This window comes from Harpia harpyja, unplaced genomic scaffold (genome assembly GCF_026419915.1).
Source record: "Harpia harpyja isolate bHarHar1 unplaced genomic scaffold, bHarHar1 primary haplotype scaffold_120, whole genome shotgun sequence".
Lineage (NCBI taxonomy): Eukaryota > Metazoa > Chordata > Aves > Accipitriformes > Accipitridae > Harpia > Harpia harpyja.
In genome coordinates this window covers 177,594-187,516 of record NW_026293192.1, presented here as the reverse complement: position 1 = coordinate 187,516, position 9,923 = coordinate 177,594, and the positions used below count along the sequence as shown (strand labels likewise).

Here is a 9,923-nt window from a genome sequence, read left to right as displayed (position 1 = left end):
TAAGAAGTTTCTCTGCCCATGGGCGCTGGGCAGGTGAAAGCCACAGCCAAGGGAGAGGAACCCTGGCTCAGCTCCCAGCAGTGCCTCTTCTAGGGGAGGGACACAAAATCTCCTCAGCCATGGAAACGTGCCCACGTGAGCATCCTCCCAGATGAGCCCTTCTCCAGGCCAGGGACTGGACCACGGCTTTTGGCTGTAGCACACATCTCCTGGGGATCTTTTCTCCTCCCTCTGGCCCTCCAACAGTGCTGGGGGAAAGGTGCCCCCGCCCCCCCCTGCTCCCATCCTTCTTCTTCCTGCACACAAGTACCGTCCTGACACAAACCCAAACTGACATCCCTGGCAAGGCAGCAGGAGGGCAGGGGTGGGGGCTGGAGGAGAGCAGGAGGAGGGGGTCCCAGGGCTGCCGTGGGGCCTTACAGCCTCTGCTGAGGAAGATGGCAGCTCAGTGCCTTGACAAGAGTGCTCAGGGTCTGCACGGGCCCAAGGCAGCAGGAGCAGCCCATGGAGACTGGGGTCCTGGCAGAGCATGAGGAGAGGGAATTCCAGCCCCGTGTGTCCCAGAAAGCGGCTCTGCACCCTGTGCTGGGGCAGTGGGGAGCAGAGCTGCCTCCTAACCATGGTGGGAAGTAATCCATGGGCCATGTTCCCCCCTGGGGCTGGCTGGGGTGTTCAGGGCACTGCGGCCACCTCAGGGCTCACTTCTGTGGGGCCGCAGGACAGGGCTTACCCTGACACGGCAGCTCCGTCATGGCCTCTGCACTGTGGGACCAGCCTGAGGCAAAGAGCAGCTGGGAAACCCTAGGGCAAGGAAATGGGTGCTCCCACTGCAGTGCATCACGGAACTATCAGAGAGCCATTTTGACTAGAAACTGCCTGTGGCCAGTAGGATGGAAATGTCTCTGTCAGCAGGATTATTCCCCAGCGACCATGGGCTCTCGCAGCCCCGCAGCCTGACCCCAAGCCTGCTGTCCCTGAGACATGCCCATTTCCCCACCTCCATAACTTTGTTCTCTGCTCCTTCTGATCAGCCTCAGGAAGATGCCCTGACACCTGGGCAGGCAAGCACCAGCTCCGGGTCAAAGCTGAACACAGCTCTTGTATTATGAACAAAGATGATGCACAGCATAAAAATGGGAATAAAAATAGAGGAAACTCCAGGCGGTTTCTGCTGCCAATGGGACAAGGGACATGGTCCCCTGCTGCTCATGGCTCTCCCAGCTTACAGACCTTTTCTCCCTCCTGGTAGCACCGGGCTGCACAGCAGGGTTGGGCTCTCATGGCCTGGGGCTCTGGGACTGTTGTGCACAGAGCTCCGGTGTCACAGCCATTATGTCCTCAGGGGGATGTGCCAGAGACACCTCTTCAGCATCATCATAGCCCATGCTCCCCAGGGACAGGGGCCACATGCCTCCTTCAGCTCCAAGGACCCCAGCACTTCTGCGGGAGTGCAGGCTGGGCCCTGCAAGCAGCAAGGCAGGACAATGCAGTTCACCCCAGGGGGTCTATGCATCATCTTCCTCCCTGCTCCTCACCACATTCAGCTCCTTCTCCCACCCCTAGTCCCTCCAAGGAAAACTCCCGGGACAGGTTCCCCCTTCCCAGGAGGCTGGGGTCTCAGGACAGCAGAGAGTTGAATGGCACCAGGGATGGCACCCCAGGAACCAACAGTGCTAAATTTGCCTCTCACCTCTGGGTGCATCCCTGGGCTCTGCACCCTCCTCTGGCTCCCTGGGCATTTCCCTGTCTCCCTGCCCAGAGGCAGCATCCTCCTCCGGATGAGAAACCTCCCTGGCATCATCATAGCCATCCGCTGGGTCACCTCCAGGTGGGACAAGAACATCTGAAAGGAGAGGGGAGCTGGTGACAGTGAGAAGATATGTCCTCTGCAGCAGAGGATGGGAAGATGTGCAGGGACACAGGTCTGAGACACTGGTGTTGGCAGCACCACAGGAGACCCCCATGTCCTCCCCATCTCCAGCAGTGACACTGAGTGACACTTCTGTCCATCACATGTCTTCAGGGAGATCAACTCCTTCTTGCCTCTGTTACCTGGTGCTGATCCCAGACCATCCTCCTCCTCGCTGACCCCAGGGTAGGGCTGCAGCTGGGTCAGGGACTCCTCTGAATAGGAGCCTGGAGAGATGCACGGTGGGTATTATGAAGTGAGCCCCACTGACCTGGCTCGTGGTCAGTGCTACTGGGGAAGGGGGACCCACAGAGCTGGGGCTGCCTGGGGAGGAGGGCTGGGAAATCACCCTGCCTCCCTGGGGCAAACCCTGTCTCAAAGGTGCTCCCATAGCTGCCCTAGGACAGCCCCTTCCTTCACTCCACGGGTGTCAGATGGGGTGCAGGGGCAGGAAGAGAGGGGATGTCCAGCGGGACAGGAAAAGCTGGTGGGGAGAAAGCTCCCCTCCCAGGCCCAGGACCTCGATGGTCTCCCCACAGATCACATGGCCCCAGCGTCACAAGGACCACGGGCTGGGGGATTCAGGGAATCAGCCCTGGGTTGGGGCCAGGGGAAAGGGTCCTGCACGTGTGCCTCCAGGGAGGACCCTCACCCACCTGAGTGACCAAACCTCGCCTGCTTCTCCCACACTGGGCTGTAACCAATCTCCTCGTACACAGCCTCAGGGAACATCTCCTGAGCACTCCTGGAGCCTGGGGACAGAGGCAGGGCTGGCAGAGGGACAGGCAGAGGGGTAATGGAATCACACTGCGCTCCCCCAAACCTGTTCCTTGGGCCAGCCCAGGACTGGTCTGACAGCACAGCCCCACTGCACTGTCCAGGCACATCTGCCACATCCCCAGTGAGGGCAACATCTCTGTGGAGATTGTCTGGGGCAGCGTCCCCCTCCCATCGTCCCTTCAGAGACAGTGCTCATGCCCCTCTGGCCCCAGGGTCATGCACCCCTTGTCTGACCCTGGAGCAGCTCCCATGTTTCCTCCACCTGGAGCTTTCCCCTATCTGCCCCACGGGTCTAGAGTAGGGCGCATGTCCTGCCAGGGGGTGGGCAGAGGGGACAGCCTGGGGGCCTGACACCGAGGGGATGGACCCTGCTGCCCTGCACTCCTCCCATCATCTCCCTTGTCCCAGAGCCCCCCCCAGCACTACCCAGACCACTGCCAGCCTTGGCCATCTCCCCTCTGCTCACATGTCCCCCAGCCCCGCTCTGACATTTTTCTCCTCGCCCTATCATTACATCCCCCCACCTCTGGGCTCTCTCCACCCCTTGCTGCTGGTGCCCCACGGCCAGGCAGTCAATGGGGTGGTGCATGGGACAGGTGGCAGCACACGGTCTCATCCCCCCAGCTCTGCCTGTGCCCCTCACTGACACCCTGCAGCCCTTCCAGGAGGTATCTCCCCCTGGGACCGCTGTGGAAAGACCAACCTCTGCGCCCAGCCCTGGTGCTTAGTGCTTGCCCAGCCAGGAGGGCCAGGAGCAGGCAGAGAAGGGCCCCCAGGATGATGCAGATGATGACAGGCACTGAGACTCTCCTGCTGCCAGTCAAACGGCCCCGGGGGGAATCTGTGTGGGCAAGAACATGAAAAGGCCAGCACCAGGCCTGGGTGAGGTGGAAAAAGCACCATTCCTGACCCCCATCACACAAGGCAGCAGGGGATGGATGGCCCCAGGGATGAGCGATGGAGAAGCTTCTACCCTGATGAGTAAATTACAACCTTCCCTAGCCCCCTCACCACCAGACCAGTGCCTTCTCCTGGGAGTTTCACACCTCAGCAAGGAGCCCCTTCCACCCAGCTGTGGGTCACAGTCTGGCCCTGGGGATACCCAGCCGCAGGGGGACATCAAGTTACCTGCTTGGGGTGGGGATGCTGCTGTCCTGGGTGTAGCTGAAGAGGAGGAAAAGGAGAGCTGAGCTGAGAAGGTGGGTGTGAGAGTACCGGGGAGCCTCCTCCCCAACACACTGTGTGTGTGTCTGTGGATGTCCCTGACACATCCCACCCAAATTGCCCCTCCTGTAGTGCTAGAAAGAGAGGCCAGGAAAGGGCTCAGTGACTCTGCTCCGGGTGGCAGGCAGGGTGGCACAGGCAGGCCAGGGGATAACCCTGGGGCTGCAGGGCCCCACGGGCAATGGCCAGAACACATCCAGTTCCACCGAGGCTGCTCCCACTTGGCACCAGGCTCCTGCACTCTGCAGGAACATTCTTGCTCTTGGGAGGTCAGAGGCCATGCAGGACCCAGGGGGCAAAAGGTCTTCCCCAGCACCCTGCCAATACCTGAGCAAGAGGTCCCAGCCCTGCCGCTCACCTGAGCAGTTCACCGCAGCATCTTCCTTATGCCGGCAAGCACCACCATCCCCAGGCCGGGCCCAGCAGTCCTGCAGAGACAGCTCTGTCCCCCGGCACTCCACCTGCTCCAGCCAGATGGGGCCCGTCCCCATCCCAAATGCAGCCTCATGCAGGGCAGACACCGTGGGGCCGCAGCCCAGCTGCCTGCACGCCACCTCAGCATCCCGCATGTCCCAGGAGTCGTCACACACCGTCCCCCAAGAGCCACGGTGCCAGACCTCCACTCTGCCCGAGCACCCGTCCTCACCTCCCACGGCACGAATCTTCTCCCTGTCTGGAGAAGGCAAAGACCTCCCATGGCACTGAGACAGCAGGCAGAGCCCTGCCAGACAAGGAGCATCCACAGAGGAGCAGCTCCCTACCTGTGCACCTCGTGGAGTTGGGGCACGGGGCCAGCGGGATCGAGGGCATTTCTGGGCGTCTCCCTGAAGAAGGAAACACTGTGGTGAAAGGGCTGGTTCGGGAGATGGTGCAGAAGAGAGCAGGACTGATCTCTGCTTGTGCCTCCCTCTGCCATCTCGATCACGGCAGCAACTGAACCCTGCTCATTGAGGGGACATGCACAGGACTGTGGGGGGACCCCAACTGCTCAGCCCCAAAAGGTCCCTGTTTAACAGAGCAGCAGGAGCATGTGTGTGAAGAGGAGGCTCTTCTGAACCCTGTCTGGTCTTTTCTGAGACCTCACCTGCAGATGCCTCTGCCTCCCCCAGGCGCTGCTGGCAACCTGGGTGGCAACTGCTGCTGGACGTGTGTGGCTGTGATGGCTTTTCTGCCACCAGCAGCAGAAGGGACTGACATGGAAAGGAAAAGCCCCTCCAAGCTCTTTCTCTGCATTTGCCTGTGCTCAACAGGGAACAGGAGCTGGAGTGACACTGGGGTGCCCAGGTGGCTCAGAGTTACCATTGCAGGTGATGTGGATCTCCTCTCGTGGGTCTTCACATGACTGTGGGTTCCAGGGAGCAGAGGGACACTGCCAGAAGGAGCTGGTTTTCTCCCCACACTGCATGTTATCCAGCCATGTAGGACCAGACACATTGCCATAAGGCAGGCGTCTTTCCAGGGATCCTCCATCCCCGCAGCCCAGCTCCTTGCATGCCAGCGACACTGTGTCGAGAGTCATCAAGTTGGAGCAAATGCTGCCCCACGTCCCGTTGTAGAAAACCTGCAGGCGCCGGGAGCAGCCATCACTGTTCTCCAGCCTCAGGGCCACGAACTCTGGGAAGAAAGGCACCAAGAGGGAACAGGCTGGTCTGGGGCTGTGGGAGCCAGGACACCTCTGCACCCCCCAGGCCCACAGCTGGGTAGGGCCATGGCCAGTACGTCCCCCTTGCACCCAAGGGAAGAGAGAAGCCCCTGATGGACAGACACCCTGCCCTTCCTGCTAACCCTTGGGGATGGCTGAGCTCCTCAGGGACCCTCAGTGGGACCGAGGGTACCCGTGCATGGGTGACCACAGGACATGCTCTGGCAGGAGCTCAGAGGCAGCCATGGACAGCCTTGGCCATGCCCGTCTCTCCTTGTGTCCTGGCCTCCGCGAGAGCCAGGCTCCCACTACAGCTCCCACCACAGACCTGAGCAGATGACTCCCGCATCCTCTTTGTGCCCGCAGTCGTGCTGCCCCCAGGGCCTGGCAGGGCAGTCCCAGAGAGTAGCTTCGGCCCCAGAGCAGTTCACGCCATCCAGCCAGATCTGCCCGGAGCCTTCCCCGAACTGAGCGGAGCCGGCTGCCTCCACTGCCCCTCCGCAGCCCAGCTGGTGGCAAACGACGGCGGCATCAGACAGGTCCCAGCCGTCGTCACAGACAGTCCCCCAGATGCCCTGGTAGTAGATCTCCACTCTCCCAGCACAGTACCCGGACCCGTTCACCAGCCGGACCCTCCGGCTCCCTGTAGTGGGCAGAAACCCCAGTTGCTGTCAGGGGCCGGCTGCCCACCCACCCCATCACCTGGGGGGCCCGTGCAGCGCCGCTCACCCCAGCAGATGACTCCCACGTCCTCCGCAACCCCTGCCGCCGGTGCACTCTCGGGCAGGGAGGTGTTGCAGAGGGCCAGGCTGGCCTCGTGCCCTGCGCACCGGACCCCTCGCAGCCCCACAGGGCCGGTCCCTCGCTCAGGCTTTGGGGGGTTGTAGGCTGTCCCTGCCTCTCCGCACCGCAGCTGCCGGCACACCACGCTGGCCTCCTGCATGTCCCACTGGTCATCCAGGACTCTGCCCCATGTCCCCTTCTGGAAGATCTCCACTCGTCCATCGCACCGGCTCCCTCCACCCACCAGCCGCAGGGATGCAAAGCCGGCTGAGCCTGGGGAGAGCAGAGATGCCACAGCCATTGGTGGCACTAGGGAGCATGGCATCCTTCAGGGAGCGGGGCGAGGGGGGATTTTCCCACCAAACACAACAAGATTGAGCCTTTTGCTGATGAGAAGCGAGGGCAAAACCTGGGTCCCCTCTGCAGCTCACAGCCAGGTCTGCTGCTGCTGGGGGCACCCAGGCACCTGCTGCCTGGCTGGTGGGATGAGGCTCTGCAGAGCTCTCTCTGGGGATGGGATGCAGTTGTCTGCAGCCAGAGGGATGGAGCACAGCCCTGCAGCCCTGCTCTGGCCTTGTCCCACAGTAGGAGAATGGAGGAGCCCAGGCCTGGTGGTGGTGCTGGGGCCTAAGCCACTGACCTGGGGGCAGATGCCTGCCTCCGTTCAGCCCTCAGCTCTCCCAAAGTAGAGCGGTCACTCTGAGCAGGCAAAGCCCTCCAGGTGGCTCCTGGGGAAGCCAGGGTTTCTCCAGGGAGAAATTCAGCCTTGCACTGCTGTGGGACCCCTGCTTTGGGTGGCCACGTCACACACAAAGGGCAAATGGTGTTATGCAGCGTTTTTCCAGCACTCACCTGCGCAAACGACAGCAGCGTTGTTCCCGTGGGAGCATGGTGAGGCCCCCAGGGTGATCACTGGGCACTGTCCCAGATGGGCTTCTGTCCCATCACAGTGGAATGAGTCTCTCCAGACAGGGCCAGTCCCTCTCCCAAAATGCTCTCCTCCAGGAACGGACTCAGCAAACCCGCAGTTGAGTTGACGACAGAGAACGTGGGCATCCGAGAGATCCCAGTGGGAGGCACAGAGGGTCCCCCAGGTCCCCAGCACCTGGACCTCTACCCTCCCTGCACACGCTGTGCTGCTGTTCACCAGCCTGAACCCCGTGTATTCTGGGGACAGAGGAGGAGGAGAGAGGGTGGATTGGTGCTCGTGTACCCTCAGTAGCTGGCGGAGAGGCTAGATGGACAGCATGCCTTTCTTCTTCTGCACTATTTTCATGCTGCAGACAATGCCATCATCCCTCCTGCCCTCACAACTGGCCCAGCACGGTCCTTGCTGTGTTCCCCAACCCCTGGCACAGCCCTGGTGTTCAACACCCCTCCCTGAGTCCTTACGTGTGCAGGTGACAACAGCGCTGTTTGCGTGGGTGCAGGGCTGGTCCCTGGAGGACCCTCTGCGGCAGGAGAAGAGGCGGGATTCATTCCCCACACACTGCAGCTCTCCATCCCAGATGGGACTGACCCCTTCTCCAAAGTGAGCTGGCCCAGCGACAGGCAGGGCCACGCCGCAATGCAACTCCCTGCAGACCACATCAGCAGCTTTGGGACTAAAATGTGAATCACAGACACTTTTCCACTGGTCGTCATCATGGATCTCCACACGTCCTGAGCAGTGGCTCTTCCCTTCCACCAGCCAGACAAATCCTGGAAAAAAACAAAACAACTGGGAGTTCCCAGAGACCTCTGGCAGTTAAATGCCCACATCCTGCATCATCTCCAAGCAAGCCGTGACCAAACTGTCCATTGCACATTTCAGAGGAAGTTGTCAGGGGAGTGTTGGTGACACAGGCACATCCAGACCCCCATGCACCCCATCTCTACAGCATCAGCCACTCGAGGGTATGTGTCTGTCGCAGACTCACAGCCACAGGTACTCCTCAGACAAACTGCTCCCGCTCAAGGTCCCCTGCGTGGCCTGGCGTGGTCGCCCCAGGACCACTGTAGTGTGAGCAGTTTGGATCCAGGAGAACTGGCCCAGATGATAATGACTGCTGCAGCCTGCTCAGCCTCTGCAGAGCTTGGGACCAGGCAGGACCATCACCCTGATGCAACCGGAAGCACCCCCTGATCCCAGGGGTGTTCCTGGGGTGTTGGAAGGTTCATTTTAGGCAGAAGATGTCACAGAGCACAGAAATGGTGCAGCTGCCATCATGCCTGGTGCCTGTCCAGATCCCTCTGATGTCTGCTCGGGGGGAGGGTGTCCTCAGTCAGGGACACAGTGCTCTACCTGGAGGTGTCCACAACCCAGATGGATGGCCGGACAGAGGGGCAGGAGACTCTCACTGAGTCCATGCCAGCTCTCAGAGACCAGCAGGCACAGATGAGGATCAGTAACTGCTGCCAAAGCCCCCATGACATGAGGCAGCACGGGGAACCATGGGCAGGCAGGAGGGCTTGGGCAGTTCATCAGTGCTGCCTGCACAGGGTCATGTCCCCACAGGACTACTCATAGCCCCAGGGATATCTCAGTACCAGCCTGTGCATGCAGTGGGTAGGCTCCCTCTGGGCCTTCCCCAAGGACTGGGGACATCAGCAATGACAGTCCCAGCCTGGCAGTTAGACCAGCATCACTGGGCCCTACTCTGGTGTCCACTTGCTGCTCCCTGAGGGCACAGCCATGGTCCCTTCACCCATCCCAGACCCAAAGGTGAGGAACAGGCTGTCCACTTACCTGAACACATCACTCCAGCATCGAGAGTGTGTTCACAGTTATTTTCACCCCATCCTTTGTGTTTGCAGTCAGACAGGGCAGACTCAGTGCCAGTACAGCCAACATCATCCATCCAAATGGGGCCAGATCCTGCCCCAAAGTGTCCATACTGAGGAGCTCCAACAGCAGACCCACAGCCCAGCTGCTTACAAACCACTGCTGCATCGGTCATGCTCCATTCGTCACCACACACCGTCCCCCACTGTCCCTGTTGTTTCACCTCCACTCTCCCAGCACAGCGCCTGCCGCCATTCACCAGCCTCACCTCCACAGCACCTTCAAACACTGACACAGGACCAGTTAGAACAGCGCCAAGCCCCAGCAGTGTGTGTCTGGGGGACCCCCCGCCCGGGTGGCATCAGAGGTGCCAGGGTGGGAGCCCACTCGCCTCCAAGTCTGTCCCCAGGGCAGTGCAGGGGTCCCTTCTATCCTCACGGGTGCTGCAAGGCTGGGGGCTGCAGTTCTGGCCCTGCTGGGTCATTTGTGGCCCCACAGCCTTTGGCACCTCCTTCTACCCCAACAGCCAGCTGCCACCTGCCCCTGGCCCATGCCCACCTAGGGCACCTGCTCCTCCCCTGCCAGCACCCTGAGAAGAGACCTGCCCCACCAAGGCTCCCCCAAGCACACACTGCTGCTTCTCCACAAAGCCCCCAGCTCCCTTGGACCACAACCTGCCCTGCCCTCCACCCAGCTTATCCTCTGCCTTCGGGCCTTTCTGTGTCCCCTGTGGAACAACACGATGATCCCACTGAGCCCTCCCAACCCATGACCCCTCCTTGTCCTTGGGCAGTAGCCCAGCCCTGCCCTGTATAGGATCC

The 9,923-nt window shown here is 61.0% G+C and overlaps 1 protein-coding gene across 1 annotated transcript; it reads right to left on the bottom strand.

Moving 5' to 3' along the window:
• Nucleotides 1-1,277: 1,277 nt before the first annotated feature.
• On the bottom strand, nt 1,278-9,178 carry LOC128138239 (antigen WC1.1-like). Its single transcript, XM_052779546.1, has 9 exons — nt 9,067-9,178; nt 7,191-7,505; nt 6,285-6,611; nt 5,884-6,198; nt 5,213-5,527; nt 4,998-5,081; nt 3,393-3,530; nt 2,566-2,661; nt 1,278-1,462 (listed from the first exon to the last, which is right to left on the bottom strand). Exons 1-9 carry the CDS (start codon nt 9,176-9,178, stop codon nt 1,278-1,280), a joined length of 1,887 nt encoding a protein of 628 aa, XP_052635506.1.
• Between the last annotated feature and the right edge of the window lie 745 nt (nt 9,179-9,923).

Excerpts from the sequence above, each read along its gene's own strand:
- LOC128138239 (XM_052779546.1), bottom strand. The coding sequence starts at position 9,178 with ATGGATGATGTTGGCTGTACTGGCACTGAGTCTGCCCTGTCTGACTGC. Across the intron at positions 7,506-9,066 it reads TGCTGGAGTGATGTGTTCAG|AATACACGGGGTTCAGGCTG; the intron begins GTAAGTGGACAG and ends CTCTGTCCCCAG. Across the intron at positions 6,612-7,190 it reads CGCTGCTGTCGTTTGCGCAG|GCTCAGCCGGCTTTGCATCC; the intron begins GTGAGTGCTGGA and ends TGCTCTCCCCAG.